At 38.6% G+C, this 24,930-nt stretch overlaps 1 protein-coding gene across 1 annotated transcript in view; it reads left to right on the top strand.

Moving 5' to 3' along the window:
* Positions 1 to 18,533, top strand: part of prkcg (protein kinase C, gamma) — a 54,045-nt gene extending 35,512 nt beyond the window's left edge. Inside the window, exons 11-17 of the mRNA XM_073846609.1 lie at positions 5,576 to 5,667; positions 6,879 to 6,941; positions 7,027 to 7,165; positions 9,292 to 9,372; positions 9,475 to 9,582; positions 9,771 to 9,911; positions 14,130 to 18,533. Coding sequence (XP_073702710.1) covers positions 5,576 to 5,667; positions 6,879 to 6,941; positions 7,027 to 7,165; positions 9,292 to 9,372; positions 9,475 to 9,582; positions 9,771 to 9,911; positions 14,130 to 14,291 — 786 coding nt within the window. The 3' untranslated portion in view covers positions 14,292 to 18,533. The remainder of the gene's footprint in view (positions 1 to 5,575; positions 5,668 to 6,878; positions 6,942 to 7,026; positions 7,166 to 9,291; positions 9,373 to 9,474; positions 9,583 to 9,770; positions 9,912 to 14,129) is intronic.
* Positions 18,534 to 24,930: the final 6,397 nt, after the last annotated feature.

Below are 24,930 nucleotides of genomic sequence, written 5' to 3'. Positions count from 1 at the left end.
CATGAACTAATAATGAACTGCACTTATACAGCATTTATTAATCTTTGTTAATGTTAATTTCAACATTTACTAATATGGTATTAAAATCTTGTTAACATTAGTTAATGCAGTGTGAACTAACATGAACAAACAATGAGCAACTGTATTTTCGTTAACTAACGTTAATGAAGATTAGTAAATACAGTAATAAATGTATTGCTCATGGTTAGTTCATGTTAGTTAGTACATTAACTAATGTTTAACTAATGAACCTTATTGTAAAGTGTTACCTCTTAATTCAAGTGATGTAGAGTTTTAAAAGTCTGACAGTAATCAGTGTTGAGTACTACTGTAAAGTTTATCCTGCCCAATTTAAATGTTTGAAAATGAATAACAGTTTAAAAAAAATGGGGAAAAAATAGAAATTTACATTTTTGAAATGTAATCCAATGTAATCAGTTACATTACTTCAATAAAGAACTTAGAGTAACTTGTAATCTATAACCTATTACATTTCCAAAGTAACCTTCCCAACACTGATAGTGTCTGTTAACACAGAATTACCAAGACAAAGCAAAGCATGTCGTAATTATGAGATTCTAAATTGTAAAAAGCATTTACGTTTTCATAAATCTTGTAATTATTTATTGAGAGCTTTGACCACATAACTGCAGCAATGTGATGTTAAACCAATTAAAATGATGGCAGTTTCAGCAGTGAAATGTAGTTATTGTGTAATGTTTCTGTTTAATAATGCCTATTATTAATGTCTTAATAATGCAAGATTAATCTGAAAAAAAAAAGACGTACAATATAGTTTAATGCATCCAGCACAGATTTATTAGTGTCTAATCTGCTAAATAACCTAAATAAAATGTAATAATGCAATTGTTACTTTTTGAATTGTGTTTTTGTCAAGTTATACAAAAATTTTGGTGGTATTGTATCCACCTTTATATTTCAATGCAGAAGTAAGCCGCCGTAGGGAAATAACGAGAAGAATAACGAAGTGCAGTACAAGGAAAAAACATTTGCACTACAAACCATTGTGTTCATAATTAGGATAATATATTAAATAATATTGCAAGACACCAGTTTGCAATATCAAGCAACAAAACGAGCTGTTTTGTACAGCTAAAAATAGCTGGATGTGGATAAGACCGGAAGCCGGACCCATAAAAATTTACAAATGTCTGCGTCCACTCTGACCAGAAAAATAAGGTTGATAGAAACACATAATTCATCATCTAAAAATGGCCTCATGTAAAATCTCTAAATTGTCTAGTAATTATGGTAGTTATAAAATGCCATGAACACGCCTAAATATTCGTCTGGTCATGTTATTTCAAAATGGCTGCTGTTATGAGGTGACCTGCTCCTTAAAATAAAAATAAATGCCTTTGTAATAGATTCTTTGTCACTTGTACGTGTATATCCTGTATCTAAAGAAATATTTCTTAAGATGGAAGAAAAATAGTGCACCTCTACTGAGGTTCCTATGCCAGATGAATGACTGCATCAGCTATGGACTAAAGCTGTTTAATCATAGTAAAAATGAAAGCATCACCAGAAGTATTCTTCTCTTACCTCATTAAATGGTTGTTTACGTTGGCCTAGATAGGGACCAATAGATTAAATTAATTTGCCCTCAACAAGGCTGTTAGCAGTCTTGAGAGGGAGACAAATCACAAGAACAGATTGCTTTTACAATATTGACTAACAGTGTTTATAAAATGTCAGCATGAACAATGGGTGAACAAAATAACAGAAGCCTTTGACAGTGTAATAATTATATTCTTGGAATGCTGAGTCCTAAACTGGCAACCTGGAGCAACCCGCATGATAAAAGGTGATTCGCTGATCATTTTGTCTATTTCATTCTGACATGATAAATCATTTTTGTAACTAATGATTCTGGAGGGCCTTTTTGCAAAGTTAGTTGCCTCATTTTGCTTTGAAAAATGACTTTTCATAGTGCTAATTGTCTGACCTCTTTCAGCAGACACGTATTGCAAAGAGGCAATCAGCCTAATGAAAAACATTGGCAGCTGCAGTCCTGAAAGAGAGAAAAAGAGAAGTGTGTGCATGCGCGTGTGTGTGTGTTTATGTCTGGCTTTAATGGTTTGTGAAGGTTTGAATTACTCTTGTTAATTTTTTTTTTCAACTGTCGATTGAATTTGTAACAAATACTCAATGTGATTGTTTTTGGTAATGACCTCTTTGTGTATGTAAACGGTGTCTCATTGTATAAAATGCATGAACTAGAGTTTCCTGTCAAAACTATCAGTTGCCCAGTGGAAAAATCACAAGATCAGAAGTTCAAGACCTACAGACACCAGATGCTGTAGTCAGATGCCTCTGGAGATAAAGTGGGCTGTTATCTTGTCTTGGCTGTAGGTGACAAATACTGAAGCAACAGAGAAAACCTGCTGGTCTCAGCTTACAACACAGAGTTCAAGTAATTCATTGTGCAGGGTGTGTAAATTAAAGGAACACTCCACTTTTTTGGAAATGGGCTCATTCTCCAACTCCCTCCGAGTTAATAAGTTGAGTTTTACCATTTTGAAATCCATTCAGCCACTAGCATAGCTTAGCATAGATCATTGAATCCTATGAGACCAATAGCATCACGTTCAAAAATGACCAACGAGTTTCGATATTTGTCCTATTTAAAACTTGACCCTTCTGTAGTTATATCATGTACTAAGACCGGCGGAAAATGTAATAGTAATAGTCAAGGAAGTTTGCTGCCGTAACATGGCCGAAGCAGGCGCAGTAATATCACGCCGGTCACATTGGAAGTTACCCAGCTGGGAACTAATTTCAGGCGCTGCGTGATATTACTGCGCCTGCTGCGTCCGTATTACGGCAGCAAACTTCCTTGACTATTACACCGGAATGGAAGTGTAGTTCCTAATCTTATCGGCCTAGAAAAACGCAGCTTTACATTTTCCACCGGCCTTAGTACACGATATAACTAAAGAAGAGTCAAGTTTTAAATAGGACAAATATCGAAACTCGTTGGTCATTTTTTAACGCGATGCTATATTGGTCTCATAGGACTTAATGATCTATGCTAAGCTATGCTAAAAGTGATATCGCCAGAACAGGAGAACAGCTGAATATTAACTCGGGGGGGAGTTGGAGAATGAGCCTATTTCCAAAAAAAAGTGGAGTGTTCCTTTAAGGTTGGTTTTATAGTACAGTTAGTTTTGTTTGTTTAATATTTTTTAAAGTAATCTCATATATTAATGAAGGCTACATTTTTTTCATCAAAAATACAGTACAACAGTAATATTGTTAAATATATATTATTCAGTTTAAAATAATTGGTTTCTGTTTAATGAATTTATTCACGTGATGGCAAAGCTGACTCCAGTCTTTGTTGTCACGTGATCAAGGGTACACATAGGTTTTTCAGTCTGGTTCTCATGTGAGCACCTGGAGATTTGGTTTGGTGCTCACATTGCACATAGTGTGACCCATTAAACATAACTATAAAAAATAAAATCATTATTAATAGTAATAAGCAAAATAATAAAGAAAGTGTGATAATACTGTTATAATTTAAAATTAAAAAATGAGTATTAAATAAAAATGCAATTATTTTATGTTACACTTAAAAAATACAATGCTAATATTTACATTTTATTTTCAAAAGTTTACATACACCTTGCAGAATCTGCAAAATGTAAATTATTTGACCAAAATAAGAGGGATCAGAAAAATGCATGTTATGTTTATTTAGTACTGACTTGAATAAGGTATTTTACAAATACATTGACATATAGTCCACAAGAGAAAATAGTAGCTAAATTGATAAAAATGACCCTGTTCAAAAGTTTACATCCCCTTGATTCTTAATAATGTGTTGTTACCTGAATGATCCACGGCTGTGTTGTGATAGTTGTTCATGAGTCCCTTGTTTGTCCTGAACAGTTAAACTGCCTGCTGTTCTTCAGAAAAATCCTTCAGGTCCCACAAATTCTTTGGTTTTTCAGCATTTTTGTGTATTTGAACTCTTTCCAATGTAAGACTGTATACTTTTGAGATCCATCTTTTCACACTGAGGACAACTGAGGGACTCATTTGCAACTATTACAGAAGGTTCAAATGCTCACTGATGCTTCAGAAGGAAAAACTATGCATTAACACCCGGGGGTGATAAGTTAAATTTACCCTGATCTTCTTGCATCGTTCCCCCTTAATTGCCCTTAATGCATAGTTTTTCTAAAGAACAGGGGGCAGTTTAACTGTTCAGGACAAACAAGGGACTCATGAACAACTATCACTAAACAAAAAAACACAGCTGTGGATCATTCAGGTAACAACAACAGTATTAAGAATCAAGTGAATGTAAACTTTTGAACAGGGTCATTTTTATATGAAAACTATTTTCTCTTCTGGACTATATGTAAACAATATGTGAAATATCTTATTCAAGTCAGTACTAAATAAAAAATAACATGCTTTTTTATTCCTCCTATTTTGGTCAAATAATTAACATCTTGCAGATTCTACATAGTGTATGTAAACTTTTGACTTCAACTGTATATATACATTTCCAGCATTTTCAAACCTAAAATCAGCAAGCTTTTATTTTGGCAGGTTGCCAGCAAGGCTGCTGGTTTTGCTGCCAAGTGAAGCACGTGAGTGAATGAAATGTGAGTTTTGCTCTGAAACCAGCAGCGCCAAGTCTAGATTTATTCCTTTAATTTGAATGGAAATCTAATACAGTATTACAGTTACTCGATCTAAAACGGTGGTTGTTCATTAACAGCTGTCAGCCGTGTCAGTGTGCAAAAGAGAGGTCTGAACTTATTTACCCAGTGCAGTTTTTATTTTGAATATGCAGGTACACCACTTGTGCTCACTGCCCTGGGTTGCCAGGTTTTCACAACAAAACCTAACGATAACTATACGACACAAAAACGATAGCTACTCAAAACTAGCCTAATCGCATTTCAAGGGGGTCCCTCGTTAAAAATTGTGTTCAGGGGTAAAGTACAATTTTTTTTTTTTGGCAGAGTTCCTCTGGTAAAATGTGCATTCCAGGGGCTAAATATCAATCCGTGGTCGCTTCAATCCGTGGACATAAAAAACATAAAAAAACTTGGCAACACTTTCACTGCCCATGATCCTTCAGAAATCATTCTAATATGCTGATTTGCTGTTTAAGAAACATTAATTTTTACTGTTGAAAGCTGTTGAGGCTGGGGGGTTGTAAACAAAAGACTTGCATCAGTGTTTCATGAACCAAGAATTTTTTCCAAAGGATTATTTTTCCTAATTCTGTCAGTTCAGGTAAATGTAAAAACTATGTGTTTTGACAGATACTTTATTGTTGAATTACCCATATTTAAAGTACAATTTCTGTAAAAATGTCATATTTCTGCCCTTGCGTGATCCCAAGGTCTTGTTTCTATTCATGAACTTATCAGCATTTGTCTTTTAATTTCCTGATTGCTAATCTGCTGTGGCATTTGCTTTATTATTTACTCATACAGCATGAGAACAAGCAAACTGATTGATGATTCCTGTTAGTATGATGAAGTTGCATATCTGCTGATTGCTGATAATTAGTTTTGTGTTGCAGGATCGTCTGTATTACGTCATGGAGTACGTCAATGGTGGTGATCTTATGTTTCACATCCAAATCGTTGGCAAGTTTAAAGAACCGCATGCAGCGTAAGTTCAGCACTTTAACTTTTTATCTTAAAGGAATCATTCACACTAAAATGAACATGTGCTGAAGATGTACTCACCCTCAGGCCATGCAAGATGTAGATGAGTTTTTTCTTCATCGGAACAGATTTGGAGAAACAGCATTACATCCTCTGCAGTACATGGATGCCGTCAGAATGAAAATTCCTTTTTCACTTTTTACAGTGCCTTGCGAAATTATTCATACCCCTTAATTTTTTTCACATTTTGTTATGTTGCTGCCTAATGTTAAACTACTTTAAATTGCTTTTTTTCCCCACATCAGACAGAGCTTGAGAGTTGAAAAGGTGAGGCAAAGACTGGCAGATAATTGCCAAATGCAGATGTGCAAAGCTTGTCACATCATACCCAAAAAGACTTGGGGCTGTAAAGGTGCTTCAACTATGTACTGAGTTAAGGGTATGAATACTTATGCAATGTACTTATTTAAGTGTTTAATTTTTAATACATTTTAAACCTTTTCACCTCTCAAGCTCTGTCAGCTTGGATGGGGGCTGGCAGACATTTTCTAGAGTCCTAGTTGTTCCAATCGTCTTCCATTATGGATAATGGAGGCTACATGCTTCAATGCAGCAGATTTTTTTTTCTGAACTCTTCCCTAGATCATTGCCTTAACGCAAGTCTGTCACTGAGCTCTACAGGCAGTTCTCTTGACCTCAGGACTTGGTTTTTGCTCTGATATGCATTTTCAGCTGTTAGACCTTTTCTGAGGTGTGTGTGCCTTTCTAAGTCATACTCATTCAAATGAATTTACCACAGTTTAACTCCACTCGAAGTGTAGTAACATCTAGAAGCAATATGAATGCTCCTGAGCTAAATTTCGAGTGTCCCAGAAAAGGGTATGAATACTTATGCAACGGGATCTTTTCAGTTTTTTATTTTTAATTAATTTTCAACAATTGTTAAAAACTTATTTTTTGCTTTGCCATTATGGAGTAGGGAGTGTAGATTAATGTGGGAAAAAAGTAATTTAAAGTTGTTTAACATAAGGCAGCAACATAACAAACTGTGAAAAAATGAAGGGGTATGAATAATTTCGCAAGGCACTGTATACTGTTGAAGTACCCACTTTCTTCTGTTTGTAAACTCACCTGTTTGGCATCATTCTGTCATTCTGTCCTGCAGTGGAAGCATGTGTGTTTAATGGAGTTAATGAGAGATTTTCATGTTGACAGGTTCTATGCTGCTGAGATAGCGGTGGGTCTGTTCTTCCTGCACAACAAAGGCATCATATACAGGTACAAGACATGATGACAGTTTCCATCCACAAGCACACCATATGTTACAGTCACTTAATATTCTCTTTCGTTCTCTGGTCTGCAGAGATCTAAAGCTGGACAATGTCCTGCTGGACAGTGAAGGACACATAAAGATAGCAGACTTCGGGATGTGTAGGGAAGGCATGATGGAAGGAGACACCACACGGACCTTCTGTGGCACACCTGATTACATCGCACCTGAGGTTTCCTTTACTCCATTTCCATCTTTCTCCTCCCGTCTTATTCATCTTCTCTTCTTCATGACCTTGGCTCTGTGTTTACATGAGCACTCAGTGGATGTGCGCAGTCAGCACATGTCTGCGTGTATGTGCATCTACATGTCTCTGTGTGATTTCATTTAGGTTCACTGCGGTGTTTACTACACGGCGACATGACGGACATCCCGCTCGAGTGATGTATGTGCTAAATCGTCAATGTTTGTGTTTTGCTGTGTGATTGAAAGGCGATGTGAATGTGGGTCTGCCGAAGCCCGGTATGCGTCAGTACTGTATTAACCCAGCAGTTAAACTGGCTTGCATTGATCACATTATGTAAAAAAAAAAAAAAGAAAGAAAAAAACATTGATCTTTGTGTCCCTGCCATTTTGAAAAGATGCAATATGTGTCCCTGCAGGCAAGGAAATTAATCTCTCTTTCTCACGCTGTGACACACACACACACACACACACACTCACGGCTGACACAGAGACACTGGCATATTTATTGTGTAATTATCTTTAATATGATTTTCATGAGCTTATCTGCACATTGAGAGGGCTGTAATAGCATCCATCCAACTCTGTAATGGAAATATTTCTAATTTATATGATTTTGAAGTAGACTTCTTTAAGTTTATGAGTTGGAATGTGCGTTTAATTGGTCGCATTCCACAGGATGTTGAATTAGAATTTGAATTGGAATGGTGGGAAGTGGAATTTACTGAATTGCAATTCAAAGAAATTCAGCAGAGAACAAACCTACCACAACTTATAGAAGCTCTACTTAAAGTTTCCATCTTATCATCCTGCTACATGTTGTTTGGCCTCATTTCAAAGAGTATTCTGTGAAGTATCCTGTGATATTAAATGAAATATGTAATATTAAACTGTGTAATTCATTGAATATAATCTATTGTACACTACTATTCAGAAGTTTGTGGTTGGTAAGTTGTTGTTTTTTTCTTTAAAGAAAATGTATTTTGCTTACCAGGGCTGCATTTATTTCATTAAAAAATACTGTAAAACAGTAATATTTTTAGTTTGAAATAACCATTTTCTATTTTAATCAATTTTAAAATGTAATTTATTCCTGTGATGGCAAAGCTGATTTTTCAGCATCATTACTCCAGTCTTCAATGTCACATGATCCTTCAGAAATCAAATGGTTTGCTGCTCAAGAAACATCTATTTACTATTATCAATGCTGAAGTTGTGCTTTTTTAAATGTATTTATTTGTAATAATTTGTAATATAAATGCTCTTACTCTATTATACTTTGCCTTTACTTTATTGTTGAATAAAGGTATTCATTTATTTTACATTAATCGTACTGACCCCAAACTTTTGAAAGGGTAGTATAGGTGTTTGTTTGTTTTTTATTATTAAAATAGCAATTTTTAAAGATATACATATTTGATAAATTATGTAGTTAAACCGAAAATTATTCAGGCATCAGATATAATTTTTGATGGGTATTTTTTACTAGTTGGTGCAGGGCACTATAGGTAATTTATATAAGTGAGGATAGCAAAATAAAGTAAACTTTGACATGTTATACCCAAAAATTCATCATACAGTGGACTACCCATAAAACTGATAAAAAATTTGAGACCACTTTGACCTGACCATGTTTTGTTACATAACTTTCTATCAAAGTTATCTGACATTATCAAGATAAATTTAACTCTGAGTTCTTGTCATATTTTATTACCATTTTCTAAACTGTAGTGAATAAACGGTTATAATGTGAGAAATGTTGAAGGTGTCTGAATATATTTTGATTTGACTGTACATAAATTCAAATATAATAATAATATAAATATAATTGTACCAAATTCTACAATTGTCTAATGTTTTGTCTAATGTACATGATAGGATGTGTATTAGTAATTTATATTAAATGCAGTTATACTGAATTTCATTTTTTCATCTTAAATTCAAATTATAATTCTACATCCTGTTTGCCACCTCAATACAAATGAAAGAATTGTTAGAATTCAATGAACACTTTGGGAAATCTATACCTACCTATATATAACTCTATGAATCGATATATATTAAAACAAACAAACAAACAAAAATCCCTGTATAACAGATTTGTGTTGTTTTCAGATTGTGGCATATCAGCCGTACGGTAAAGCAGTGGACTGGTGGTCATATGGAGTCCTGCTGTATGAGATGCTGGCAGGGCAGGTAATTTTTCAACTTCTGCTTCCCTGATCCTTTAATTTTGTCTTTTTCTCAGTAGATCTTCATCCCCGGCACCCTCTCCCTCTGTCTCTCTCTTTTCATCAGCCTCCTTTTGATGGCATAGATGAGGAGGAGCTGTTTCAGTCCATCATGGAACAGAGCGTTTCATATCCTAAGAGTCTCTCTCGGGAGGCTGTGGCCATCTGCAAAGGGGTAATCTACTTCCTGTTCTTTCATCTCTGCTGCCTACATACTTGGCTCACAGTACATGCACAGGGCAATCTATCCCGTCTATAATGCTAACATAACCTCCAAAAAATTTGACTTAAATTAGCATACAAGTGTGTTTCCATCCTTTCTGTCTTTTTCTCACTTTCTGTCTCCATCTGTTTCTCTCCCAGCTCCTCACCAAGAACCCTGCTAAGCGTTTGGGTGGAGGAGAGGATGCAGAGAGAGAGCTGCGGGAGCATCCTTTTTACCGTTGGATAGACTGGGATCGGCTTGAGAGACTGGAGATACAGCCTCCCTTCAAACCCAGAAGTGTCAGTATCACCTATTTCAACACCTGTCTCTATGTGTGGGTCAGGGTTTACCCCTGAAATGCCCCACAATAATAGTAAAACTTATGATTAATAAACATACTCAATAACAAACATACTCAGGGCAAAATAGCATTAGATCATTTCCATAACGACCATCGCAATTTACCAAGATCCGCGCAAATTACCTCCTGCTTTAAGACATGCTTTTTTTAAAGCATTAAATAATTACACAAATACCAGTAATATGACAAGCACAAATGTTAGTAAATCACTGTCACAGTTCTGTCTGTTTATGTCTTTGGTTTCGCCCGTTGTCTCCCCCTGTTGATCTGTGTCATTTGGTTTAGCCCATCGTTTGTGTGATTCCCGGCACCTGTCTCTGTAATTAGTCACCCTTTAAAAGTCTGTTTGTTTCTTGAGTTCGCTGTCGGTCTTTGTCAATGTTTTATGTGTATCGTGTGTGGAAGTGACCTGTGTTCCTGCCTGTTCCTGCTTGTATCTCTGAAGACTTTATTAAATATAAATAGTGTTTAAATAAATAGTGCGAGAGCCGACTACAACATCCGTGACGGTGGATTGCTACGTGGAGCAAGAGAGGGCGATAGAGAGCCCTGCCCACTGCACCATCGCTGAGGGTGAGCTTGGACAACATTCTGGGGATTTAATAGACTTTTTCTCGGATCTCGTCGAAGATAACTCCGGTGACTTAATAGACTTCAATATGGAAGTATCCGTCTGTCCTGTCTGCCCGGAATTCCCACCCACCCACCCTGTGTCATCCACATCCATGTTTGTCTGGCCGCCGCTGTCCCCTGACAGCCCCTCAGCTCACCCTCAGCCCAACACCTGTGCAGTGGGCTCGCCGCGGGGCTGCCAGCTTCCATCGGCGTCTCGGCTGGAGGATCCCTCAGCTCCGCCTCCAGCCTCCGAGTCCAGGACTCCGCCTCGGCCCTCTGACCCTGCGGCTCCACCACGGCTCTCGACGCCCTCCTCTACATCGTCGCCCGTCGGTCCACCAGCTCCACCGGGCTCCATCCTCTTTTCGGCTCCGCCCTGGTCAGTCGTCACCCCATCATCACCTCAGGACTCTGCTCCTCCGGCTGCGCCTCGTCACGCCGTCCCACCGGCTCCTTGGGACTCCTCCTTCCTGCGGGCACAGCCTCCATCCTCTGTCGCTCCGGCTCCGCCGCGGACCTCCGGATCTCCGCCTCCGCCTCGGCCGCCAGAGCCTCCTGTTCTGCCTTGGCCCTCCGGGTCCTCGGCGTCACCCTGGATCTTCGGCTCTCCGTCTCCACCTCGGGCTCCTCCTCCACCTGCTCCGCCTCTGTCGGTCGGCCCCATGGAGTCGGCATCCCTTCTTCCACCATGGCTCCTCCCTCCGTCGGCTCCACAGTGGGCCGTCATCATGGCTGCAGTCTGGGTCTGTTCCTCCTGCCCCGGATTCCTCCTGTTTCCTCCCTGGCTCCTCCCACTGTCATCGCCCCCTTGGACTGTCCTGTCTGTCACCTGGACTTTTGTTTTGGTCCCCCTCCTGGGGTGGCGTCCTCCGCCGAAGCCTCCATGGACATTTTCTGTTTTTTCGCCCCTCTTTTCTGTTTTGTTTTCTGTTTTTCCACAGCGCGAGGACGCGCCTATTCGGAGGGGGGGGCTTAATGTCACAGTTCTGTCTGTTTATGTCTTTGGTTTCGCCCGTTGTCTCCCCCTGTTGATCTGTGTCATTTGGTTTAGCTCATCGTTTGTGTGATTCCTGGCACCTGTCTCTGTAATTAGTCACCCTTTAAAAGTCTGTTTGTTTCTTGAGTTCGCTGTCAGTCTTTGTGAATGTTTTATGTGTATCGTGTGTGGAAGTGACCTGTGTTCCTGCTTGTATCTCTGAAGACTTTATTAAATATAAATAGTGTTTATTGTTTATCTCGTCTCGTCTCGTTCCGTCCAGCATGTCAACACTTATAACAGTCACGTTGAGTGATTCATTTTAATACTCTCCTCCCATATATTTTGCATCTGAAAGAGAAACTCCTACATATGCATATTCAATAAGGGGTCAGGTGCAATAATAACCGTGTCCACACCTTTTCAGTGCTAATTCTTCATTGCATGTCTTTAGTAAATCCTGACAGTACTCTTTTAATTCCAAAAGACGGTTTGCGCTGAAGCAAGTTGTAAGTAAATCTGGCCCTATAAGTGTGATGATTTGGTTTTGGGGTAGAGGAAACAAAAAAACAATAGAAGTCGATGGAAACTCCTCACCGTGAAAGAAAAAAAAATGTGTATGAAAAAAATAAATGGATGGCCGGATAGATAGATATTGCTGTATATTGACACAGCTGTGGTTCGGCTGTAGGTAATAACAGCATGCCGATATTTGAAGTCTAAAAAAGTACAACCTCACCTAAACTCTTAAAACTACATTTTGTGACACAAAAACAGTATTATTTATAAAGTTATAGTGGATTTGGGCATCCGCCAGGACACCATGAAAAGTACCGCAAGCAGAGTGATTCGAAAGTTGAAAAGTTTGGAGTTCTAATATCACTAGAATATTGCACTTTTCTTAGCCAATCAGATTTGCGGACTGGAAAGAACTGCTGTATATATAAAATAACAAATAATGATATTAAACCTCCCTTTGGTTACATCTGGAAAATAATTATTCATTTATTCATTTAGTAATTAAAACATTTCAGAACAAAAATGTACAGATAATGTACTCACCCCCTTGTCATCCAAGATGTTCATGTCTTTCTTTCTTCAGTCGTAAAGAAATTATGTTTTTTTTTTGAGAAAAAATGCAGCTTCAAAGGGCTCTAAATGATCCCAGCCGAGGAAGAAGGGTTTTATCTAGCGAAACAATCGGTTATTTTTTTTAAAAACTGACAATTTATATAATTTTTAACCTCTAATGCTCATCTTGTGAAGCTCTGTGTGAACACTGTGTATTCTGGTTCAATACAGTAAGGGTATGTCGAAAAACTCCCATCTCATTTTCTCCTCCAACTTCAAAATCATCGCTGCAGAAGTACCGACCAAGTGTTTACAAAGTAAACGTACAAAGAACATCATACGCCCTTTACAAAAAAAGGTAAAACAGTGATGTGGGGGGATTTTGAAGTTGGAGAAGTAACTGAGATGGGAGTTTTTCGACCTACCCTAACTGTCTTGAACTGGAATACACAGAGTACATGCAGAGCTAGACAAGACAAGCATTTGAGGTTAAAATGTAAATAAATTGTTATTTTGTTTTAGAAAATAACAGATTGTTTCACTAGATAAGCACCTTCTTCCTCGGCTGGGATTGTTTAGAGCCCTCTGAAGCTGCATTTAAACTGCATTTTGGAAGTTCAAACTCGCGGGCACCTTACGACTGAAGAAAGAAAGACATGAACATCTTGGATGACAAGGGGGTGAAATTATCTGTATATTTTTCTTCTGAAAGTGAACTTCTCTGTTAGGGGGTAGAATTAGCTTGGGTTAATAAATTTTATAAATAATAAAGAAATGATTGATAGAGAGATAAATAAATGCATGGATGGATGATTAATCATATCTTTTATAAAAAATGTATATTGTCATATAATAAAATAAAAACGAACATAAATTATAAATAAATGCTAGGTAAATATATAAAATATATCAACTATATATGTATATATTGCTAAATATTATATACATTTTTTACAGCAAATGCATTAGCTTTTGATGTGTTTATCTGTAGTACTTATAATTAACTTTAATTAGAACCAATAGTCGTGGTATGTCCTCATTTTCTTAGAGAGATAAATGTTCTTACACTATGTCTGTGTGTGTGTGTGCGCGTGTGTGTGTGTGTGTGTGTGTGTGTGTGTGTGTGTGTGTGTGTGTGTGTTTGTTACCCATAACCATGTAACTGGAAGTTTATTAATGTGCTCTGCCTGCTCCTCCTTATTATTTTCAGCATGCATCTGTGCGTGTGTGCGTGCATATTTACTGGTGCTATTTTGTCTTGTAATATGGAAGAACCAAAATAAGCCTGACCCTCATTGCCTGTAGCTTTTTGCCCATATTACTCATGCTAATCTATGTGGATATTATGCTGCGTGAATGTATGTGAGCACAGCAAATAAGTAGAGGTGTTCTGAGTTCACAGCGCTGAACTGACGTCAACAGCATCCACTTCATTTGCTTGGTATTTAACAGAAATAAACGTAGCCCGGCTGATTCTTTTTGTCATTCCCACAGGGAGGCAGAAAAGGAGAGAACTTTGATCAGTTTTTCACAACGGCCCCCTCCGCCCTCACGCCCTCCGACCCGGATGTCCTCGCCGCCATAAGTCAAGAGGAATTTCAAGACTTCACCTACATGAATCCGGAATTTGACCCTTCACCCCTTACAGCTGTCTGAGAAGACCTTGATCAATCCATCTTTTGACTTTTCTTCTGCTTCTGTTCATGATTACTAAACTACAGTGACCAAAAAATGATTGTGTAATTTGGCTTCAGCTTGCTTACAATAGGAGTCCGTCTTAATTAGACCAGCAATCACCTTCGACAGCAACACCACCACACTGATTTTAATGATCTTAACGGTAAAGCAAACTAAGTGTTAATAATATTTAGCCGGTCCAATCTGAGAGTATCAGGCTAAATTATTTAAGGGTCATGCATTCATGCCATTATCTCATTGGACAATAGGATCTTATTGGATATCCCTTCGGATGCTAGTAGTTGCCATGACCTAATTATAACTGAGTGCTCCATAGAAACCAGCATGAACATGATTTCCCCCATGTTTTAAAGTTCACTTCAAGCTGATTATTTAATCTCAGATCAAACTAATGCGGTTCTGCTTGTCTTTGTGTAAGACCATGTTTGCTCCGGTTTGCTTTAGTTAAAGGTGACATATCATGAAGGTCTGACTTTTTCCATGTTTAAGTGCTATAATCGGGTCCCTTGTGCATCTACCAACCCCCCCAAAAAAAAAGAAAAAAAACAAGCTGCTCAGATTTCACTCCCCCTGTGACGTAGAAAGGGGAATTTATTTTAATATTACCACCCCGTAATCTGCATGTTTCCACCCACTAAGTCATCAGAACACTTCTTATTCAGTGGTACAGTATTGCATGATTTGTAGATTATATTTATTAGTTTACACTCTGCAAAAAATGTTTGCAATTAGTTTTTAAAATGTAACTACATTCATCATTCATAAATTCAATTATAAAATAATCAAATACAGATGCAATCAAATGTGGCATTAAGGAATCTTTACAGATTTTTGACAAGACTCAAGAGTTGGTATTAATGCATTTCATAATAACAGTGTTATGAGATTAATGTTTTAAATATAAACTTTTGAATTTAGAAATTTAAAGGATTTAAATGACTCAAATTATAAACTGAAACCTCCAGTAGGTGGCAGCAAGTTAAAGTCTTTGTCACTGAATCATTCATTCAATCGATTCGTTCAAATGGCTGATTCATTTAGGAACAAAGCAAGTGACTCTCTTTTTGAATGGGTCATTGAATCATTGACTCACTAGATTTGTTCAGAAACAAAGATTCATTCATAAACGAAACAGCCCTGTGTCAATAACTTTAGATGCGCAGCAGCTCAACTGCAACTTTGTTTGGAACTATTTTCGTTGACGAAATAGAGCACAATCATACAACAGTGTTCCTAAAATGTCACTTAATGTTAACTTTTGTATAAATTCAACGATGTGTAAAACTGTTGTATAAATTAAATTTCACATTTGCAAACTCCATTTATAATCATTAAAAAGCTGTCACTTGTCTTAGTTCATCGCAATCTCACAAACTTCCAATGACAAGCTGCAGTCTCCTTTCACCATCTGTCCTGTGAGGAGAAGGATAGTGCACAGTGATAGAGAAGCATTTTTATTGGCTGCAGTGTTCAGGTATTATGGCAAAAGATGACATTCGACATTCAATGGCAGCGAACCACAAATATCCCGCTGCATATTTAGTCGACATTGCACTGTTTATGTGCAGAACTGGGATCACTTTCGTAGTTTTTTGAATGATTAAAATATACAAATAACTTTAATTAAAAAAAAAACCTAAGCAGTTGGAAGTGAAACGCTGTCCCCATTGAAATTCACTCCCCGGACTGCGCCCCCCTGACCCACCCCTGTTTCCAGCCCTGGATCTAAAATAAACATGCAATCTGTTTCCCAGCTGTTTACCTTCACAGACATAACCAACTGTTTTTTAACATGTGTGTTTTTAACATAACCCAGACAGCAGCTGGCTCCATGCTGGATCCGTTTTCAAACTGGCAAATCCGCAAACAATCACATCCGTTTCAGTGTTCTAACAGGAAGCCTGGATTTCAGTGGGCGGGAACAACAGTCATAGAGCGGATCCAGGCTGAGTTCGTGGAAATGAGCATGCCAATTTTTTTGGGGCTTAGTACTGGTCCAGATCCGGCCCATATCTGGGCCAAATCATCAAAAAAAGAAATCCACATTTGGCCCAGAGCTGGCCCAGTTCTGGTTCAGATGCGGAAAAACAGATCTGCGCTAGTATTGGCCTGTTGTGCCGAACGAAACCGGTCCGAACGAAGAACAACGAAAAGTCCGTTGCACAGATTCCGATGGGTCTGGGCCAGATGATTTTTGCTATCTGGGAAACATGTGTGTATTTGACAATTTAAGCGCAATAAGACTTGAAAGATAACTTAGTTTAATACTCACATGTCGTGTGACAGCTACTTTCTGTGCAAGAGCTTCGGATGTGTGTGCTCAGAAAACAAAAAAGTTTAAACTAATATGGTTTAAAACACATGAATTTGGCATAATAGACATGATAATCAAAACCAAACAGATGATTTTTGGCAAGAGTATCTGAGGTATGAGCTGTAAAGGAACAGCCCTGTTCTGAAAAAGGGGGCGGGGAGCAGCATCTCATTTGCATTGACACATGAACGAAAACAGCGTGTTTCTGCTTCCACTCAAAATGATCTGTGTGGAATTTTGAGCTGAAACTTCACAGATACAGGCATAATATGTCTCCTTTAACTAAATAAGTGCAGACAAGTGAGCAAACACTGGTAAACCTTTCATCTAACAACTGGTATAGAAACTATGATTTAGGAGGCACACATGACAGCTAGATGCAAAAAAAAAATGCTCAATGCTTCAGCATATAAACTATTTGTTTGTGACATGAATGAATGTTTATCTTGGTAGATTCAGTCCAAATATGGTTCTATACAGACTATAAATGTTTGCATCATCTTAGTATTTTACATAAATAAGTCTTTGGGATCCATGTTATTAAAATGAAAGACTATGAAAAACACAAATTTAGATATTTATGATTTATTCCATATATTTATATGCATATCTATATAAAGTATGTGCAGTGTATTATAAAGTATATATGTTAATGTTATTTCAGAATTACATAATAGAAGTTTTCTATGAACATGTTAAACCACATCATCAGCATTTCAACATCAGCATAAAATAAAAATGTCCATGTCATCATGTTTTGCAACCTCTAGTGTCAAGAAAAAGCAGTTCCAGCTGTGAAAAGTATTTTATTTATTTAAAGTGCATAGTATTGATTAAATTTAAGTTATTATGTTACTAAAACTGCTTTTGAAATCTTAAATTTGTGGATGAATTCACTGAGTGTTATTTGTGTGAAGCTGGTATGAATATGGTTATTTAGACACTGTGAGGTCTCAGAGATCAGCATGTACTTGTCTTGCATAGTAAAAATCATGATGTCTGACCTGGAAAGACCTGAGTATGCACCCTGTACCCAAACTGTCTATCTAATACAACTTGAAAGTTGCACTGACGACAGAAATACTGCCAACAGAAAAGTGGGAACATTTGATGCATTATGTGAAAAAGACACTTTAGGAGGAGTGGAAAAAAAAAAGAGTAAAAAGAGATGTAGGTCATTTAATGTAGATATTCAATTATGTGAATGTAGATAATTAAAATACATTTACTTTTTAAAAAGAATCATCCCTGGAATTTGTAACAAGGTAAAAAATGATTGATTACTGCCTGATTGTGTTTGACATTTCCCAGCCTTTTATTTCATCGCCCTCTTGCTGATCTTGTGGTTATGTAAATGGGATACTGGAGATCTACTGTACATTTCTGCAGATTGGTTCCAGCTACATCACACCTGCCAAACTCTCAATTCAACCCAATTGATTAAAACTGATGCTTGTTTTGAGGTTGGAGCTAAGCTCTGTAGGTAGATCTACAAAAACAACTATTACAAACATTAATGTACTAATTAATGAAACTCCATGTATTGATGTAATCATGGTATATAATATGTCCTATGTGTTTTCAATCACAATAAACGATTCAACCTCAGTATTAAAGATAATTTGGTTAATGTGCATGATAGATAGATAGATAGATAGAGATAGATAGATAGATAGATAGAGATAGATAGATAGATAGATAGATAGATAGATAGATAGATAGATAGATAGATAGATAGATAGATAGATAGATAGATAGATAGATAGATAGATAGATAGATAGATAGATAGATAGATAGATACATAATTACATGATCATTTTTTGTAAAAAGTTGGGTTTTGTGATTTCAAAGTGTGTAATAAAATAGATGAAGTAAACTGAGTACTTTTTTTCTGTGTGTTCACTCCATCCTTCACCTGTTTGGCCTCGTCTCACTGGTCACGTCTCTGGCGTCTGTGTTCACGCTGATGAGACGGCAGACCTTTACGCTCATCTCTCAATCTAAAGACTTTCTCTCTCCACTCATAGTCCCATCAGTCGTCCCAATGGACTTGAGTGATATAACAGGATACCCTTAGATACCCTGCCTATTAAAAACTACCCTAACCTCCTTACTGTAACTGTCTTCATCTCCGTCACTCTGGAGCATTTTTTAATGCTCCACTCTGACTTTCTTTTTAGTTCTGTGACCTAACCTTTTTTCTTGAACTGATGATTTCCAGCATCTGAATTTGAAAAATGTGTGTTAAAGATGCAAATGCTTTGAGAAATGTTTGCTTGCTGTGTTGTTGAATATATTGTACTGTAGATTTCTCTTTCTGTGTCTCTCTTTCCCTTCTTCACTTCTTGAGGTCAGAGTGTACCAGGCTATTGATATCATGCCTAAAAATACTTTATCTTGAGGCCGAGGCCACTAGAAAGTATAATGGGACTAATAGAGAGAAAAAACAAGAATAAGATGAAGCTTGACTCCATCAATGATGATGACAAAGTGTGTGTTTGCAGATAAGACAGAACCATCACAAATGCATTCTCCCTAAATTCTCCTAGGCTTTTGCTTTTGTTGGCTGCAAAAGCAAAAGAAGACCCCAGTAATTGTCATTGTGCTGTTTCTTTTGTTAAATCCAACAAAGATTGAGTGGCATGTGTGTCTTGGATGTCGCTGCAAGACCCTTTGAATTATGGCAAATTGTTAAGGGAAATTGTGCTAATTACTACAGTAATGTGGAGAAGACAGTGCTCTGTCTTCTTTTACTGACTTACTCATTTACTGTAAATTACGCTGCTCTCAGCCTGACTGTCTTCTCACAATACACTATTGACCAATCTGTCTTTCCCTTCATTCCTAAACTTATTTACTAATGTTCTCTGTCTCTTTTACATAAGGGTGAGTGTTATAAATTGTTAGGTCTACACTTTTACAGACACACTAAATTTATTCACACACTTATTGCCATATTAGGGATGCACCAAAATTAAAATCTGATTAATGAGCTAATCATTTTTTTCTCTCTTTATTTTATTTTTATAATTTATGGCCATTGCCCAATTAAATGGATGTAATATGCGACCCTGGACCACAAAACCAGTCTTAAGTAGCACAGGTATGTTTGTAGCAATAGCCAAAAATACATTGTAAGGGTCAAAATGATACATTTTTCTTTTATGCCAAAAACCATCAAGATATTAAAAAAGATCATGTTCCATGAAGATATTTTGTACATTTCCTAACAGAAATATATCAAAACTTAATTTTTGATTATTAATATGCATTGCTAAGAACTTAATTTGGTCAACTTTACAGTCAATTTTCTCAATATTTATTTTTTTGCACTGTCAGATTCCTAATTTTCAAATAGTTGTATCTCGACCAAATACTGTCCTATCCTAACAAGCCATACATCAATGGAAATCTTATTTATTCAGCTTTCAAGTGATAAAAGATGACACACTGAGGTTTAAGTCTTACTTTTAAAAAATATATAACTATTATGACTGGTTTTGTGGTCCAGGGTCACATTTATATAATTCAGTAAAAAAAAAAAAAAAAAAAAAAAAAATATATATATATATAGCCTATTTAGGCATCACAATATAATGTACAGTATAAAAAATCGGTAGGCCTACTTGTTTAGAAATTTCATAAAAATGAATTTTATGAAATTATTTTCCGAAGTTGTGAATAAAACAAAGGTTCCATGGATGTTCAAGGTTCTTTATAAAACCATTGATCCCAATAAAGAACCTTTATTTTTATTTTTATCCTTTTAAGTACACACGTTGTGTGGCACCAAGCTCAAGACAGTTTGAAGCATAAGACAAAAACGTCTCTAGGTTACGTATGTAACCATGGTTCCCTGAGAAGGGAACGAGACACCGCGTCCCCTAGGGGTCGCTATTGGGGAACGCCGCAGCATGACTCGTGTCTGAAGAATGCATATAGAAAAACTATATGAAATGTCCGGCGACAGCGTTTGACGTCACCACGGCGCGAACGTCGCTGCTGGTGCGTCACTACTGGGCGACACAGTATAAAGAGTCGCTGATGTAAACACACATCCGCTTCATCGTCTGAAGCTTCTCGTCCGAAGCATGGTCCGAAGCATAGGGGACGCGGTATCTTGTTCCCTTCTCAGGGAACCATGGTTACATACGTAAAATAGAGACGTTCCCTTCCGAGGGAACTCTCACCGCGTCCCCTAGGGGTCGCTATTGTGGAACGGTTATACCTACGCCTCCATGCTGAGGGGAGTGCATAGTAGCGAGCACTTAGTGTTAATTCTGTGAAGAATTACCCCATAGGACGAGGTGACGGCTGTCAGAACGTATACTCCCCGGCCAAAGCCTGAACTGTTACTCACTTACCTGGATGGGTCAAAGGACCCAGAGCACAGCTCAGGTTGGAATAGGAGATTCTGTCGGAAGAACGGCTAAGTTAATACCTAGACTTAATTAGAACAGGAGCTGCCAGTACTACTGAGTCTAGTTCCCTCAGTGAACTGACTCAGAGATAGCAACTAACAGGCCTGTCCTAGGACAGAGACCGTTCTAACAGGGGTTACCGTCAGGTAACACACCCTGGATAACAGATGGTCAGGAGATATCTAAGGTGATATCGAGTGGAGTTGGGCCCAGGGCGACCGGGGTTTTAAAACCAACTCAAGAATGGGAACGAAGGACCGCGTAACCCATACCATATAGGATTTTAGAAAATAACCCAGAAACTTGGTGGGGACTTACCACTTATGTGGATTTTAGGAAGTGCACAGGGATTACGTGCGCACTTACCACTAAAGGGGATTTTAGAGACAGTGTTTTTCCCTTTTAGGGGGTTTCACCGTTAAAGCTCCAGGCTTGTCAGAGATGACAAGCATTTAGATAGGGGAGGAACCCTCCCTGAGAGAGGGGAGCAATGCTATACCCCAATCAGGACAGACAGTCCGCAAACTGTTAGTCGACTGATGAAATCATGGAGCTACTGACCATCATGATAGTGGACGCAGATAGTGGACAGACCCCTAACCCTGAGCTACAGGGAGGAACATCCGTCCTTAAAAAGGGCAACGCTCTGAAGGGACCCTTTAGTGTAAAGGGGAGCATACTAAATCCAGTCCACATGGATGCTTACTAGGAGAAGGTGGTGCTCAGAAATTACCCTTCCTTAGAAGGGGAGCATACTCATCCCACCAGGAGCCGTGCTCTAAAATGGGACCCTTCGCAAAGGGGAGCAATCATGCTCGATTCAGGAAGCCTGAGAGGAGGTAGTGACTATTTCTTCCCTTTGGAAAAGGGAGAAATTTGCCATGCGGCAGTGGCGCTGCTTTGAAGGAACCTTGAATAAGGTGAGCTGCCAGCAGCCTGAAGAGACTTCTACGTAAGAAGCTCTTGATTCTAGCAACGTCAAGGGTAGGCTCTAAAACCCTGAAGGACAGGGAGGAATACCAACACTCGCCAGAGGGTGGTGCTCTAAGAGGATCCTTTCCGCAGAAAGGGAAGCAGCCAAAGTCATCTCAAGGTCCTGAAGAGGGAGAGCTCCTAGCTAGTCATGAAGCCTGAAGGGGAGCTTATACTCGACCCGGAAGGCAGGCACAGACAGGCTCCTAACCCTGATTAACAGAGAGGAAAACCCGCCTGCCAGGAGGCAGCGCTCAGATTTCACCCTTCCTCAGAAGGGGAACTCACTTCTCCTGCCAGGAGCAGTGATCTTAAGTGGAACCCTTCTCAAAGGGGAGCAATCATGCTTGACTCAGGAAACCTGGTGACAGACTCTACCCAACAAAAGGGGAATTTTGCCATATGACAGTAGTGCTACAGACGAACCTTGAATTAAGGTGAGCTGCTGCTGTCGAAGAGACTTCTATGTCAGAAGTCCTGTCTCTAGCATAACAAGGGTAGGTTCCGAACCCTGAGGACAGGGAGGAATACCAAAACCCGCCAGAGGGTGGTGCTCTGAGAGAACCCTTTCCGCGGAAAGGGGAGCTACCAAAGTCACCTCAAGGCCCTGAGAAGGGAGCTCCTGGTTAGTCATGAGGACAGACTCCTAACCCTGAAAGCAAGGGAGGAACGCCCATCCAGCTGAGGGGGCACTCATTACGAACCCTTTCCTCAGAAAGGGGAGAGCCCAGCTCTTGCGTGAGGCCTGAAGAATGAGAATCAACCTGAACAGGGAGGACAGGCTTCTAACCCAGATGATTGGGAGGAAAACCTGGCTTTGTCAGCAAGAGCGGTACTCTGAATAGAACCCTTTCCGTGGAAAGGGGAGTACTACTTAGATCGAACTGACCCTGCCCTCAGGTCAACAGGGGGATCGATAGAGCACCAGGGAAATTATGTTCCTGTCTCAACAGGACATAAACTTCCCAGATACCTGAGAAATTGCTCCACGGAGACAAGAACTCATGAGGTGCTGGTAGAGCTTCAGCTGATAGACTCACCCCTCAGCTCTGGTAGCCCACCGAGAGAGGGTCTAGAAGAGGGATTCTCACAAGGTTGAATGGCCTGTAAGGGACAGCGTTAAACATGCCAAGGGCAAAAAGCTTAGAGAGCTTTCCTTGATGAGGACAAAGGTCCTGAGTCTAACATATGCTGTAAGGGTGATTTTACCGCACAACCTGTGGTGTGGAGGGGACGAACACCGCCGTGACCGTAATCCATAGGATCAGAGGGGGGGCATCCGCCGCAGACTCATAATACTTTCTCTGAAAGCATAAACACAACAGACAGGCCCGAGACAGTATTAAGTTTTTTTATTTAAAGAAAATAGATCGTACTCACCCATAAGTGTCATAGAACTTATTTATATTAAGACAGTACCCCAAAGAGGACTGTTTTATTTCCAGACCATCAGTAATGGTGGTTCTGAAAATTCAGAAACCAGCCGAAAACATCATAGGTCCAGACAGCTTCCCAGCTGATGGCAAAAATACACAGGGGAATTACCGAGTGAGGGGCAGAAGGATCGAGGAAAGGAGTAAAAGATCTTATTTCTTACTCTGATTCATCTGAGACCGTTGTCTCGTCTGAATCACTTCCCTCAGATCCTGTCTGCCTCCCCTCAGTCCGTGATGTCTCCTGGGACCACCCGCAGGTGGTGGAGGGGCGCAGGCTGCAACACTAGCCCCCTGGTCCAGACAGCTTCCCAGCTGATGGCTGATGGGGGACGCAGTGAGAGTTCCCTCGGAAGGGAACTCAAGATTTCCTTTAGTAAACAGGTGATAAAATATGAAATTTAACACTGTAAAAATTATTTTCTGAAGTTGTGAATAAAACAAATATTACTGAAGTGCAATATTCTACTAGCGATGTCTGAGTGAACCAGATTTTTTCATTGCAGTGTTATTAAATTATTAGCTTTTTAGCTGATTGTCAGCTAAAATTTACTTAAACTGAACTGTAACAGTAACCTAAATTCAAAAACTGAGAAAATTAGCATGGACATCCTATACTGGCTGTTATACAGTGCCTTGCAAAAGTATTCATACCTCTTCATTTTTTTCACATTTTGTTTTGTTGCAGCATTATGTTAAACTGCTTTAAATTAGTTTTTCCCCACATCAGTTTACACTCCATACACCATAATAATGACAAAGGAAAAACCAGATTTGCAAATTTTACAAATTTATTAAAAATAAAACACTGAAATAAGTACATTGCATAAGTATTCATTAACTCTGTATATAGTTGAAGCACCTTTACAGCCTCGAGTCTTTTTGGGTATGATGTGACAAGCTTTGCACATCTGCATTTGGCAATTATCTGCCATTCTTTGCCTCACCTTTTCACCTCTCAAGCTCTGTCAGCTTGGATGGGGGCTGGCAGACATTTTCTAGAGTCCTAGTTGTTCCAATCATCTTCCATTATGGATAATGGAGGCTACATGCTTCTGTGAACCTTCAATTCAGCAGATTTTTTTTCTGAACTCTTCCCTAGATCATTGCCTTAACACAAGTCTGTCACTGAGCTCTACAAGCAGTTAACTTGACCTCAGGACTTGGTTTTTGCTCTGATATTTCAGTTGTTAGACCTTTTCTGAGAGGTGTGTGCCTTTCTAAATCATACTCATTCAAATGAATTTACCACAGTTTAACTCCACTCGAAGTGTAGTAACATCTAGAAGCAATATGAATGCTCCTGAGCTAAATTTTGAGTGTCCCAGAAAAGGGTATGAATACTTATGCAACGGGATCTTTTCAGTTTTTTATTTCTAATAAATTTGCAAAGTTGTTACAAACCTGTTTTGTGCTTTGTCATTAAGGTGTATGATATGTAGATTGATGTGGAAAA

The sequence above is a fragment of the Garra rufa genome, chromosome 9, assembly GCF_049309525.1.
Source record: "Garra rufa chromosome 9, GarRuf1.0, whole genome shotgun sequence".
Classification (NCBI taxonomy): domain Eukaryota; kingdom Metazoa; phylum Chordata; class Actinopteri; order Cypriniformes; family Cyprinidae; genus Garra; species Garra rufa.
The sequence above is the reverse complement of the archived record's forward strand: the minus strand, read 5'-3'. Positions and strand labels throughout refer to the sequence as shown.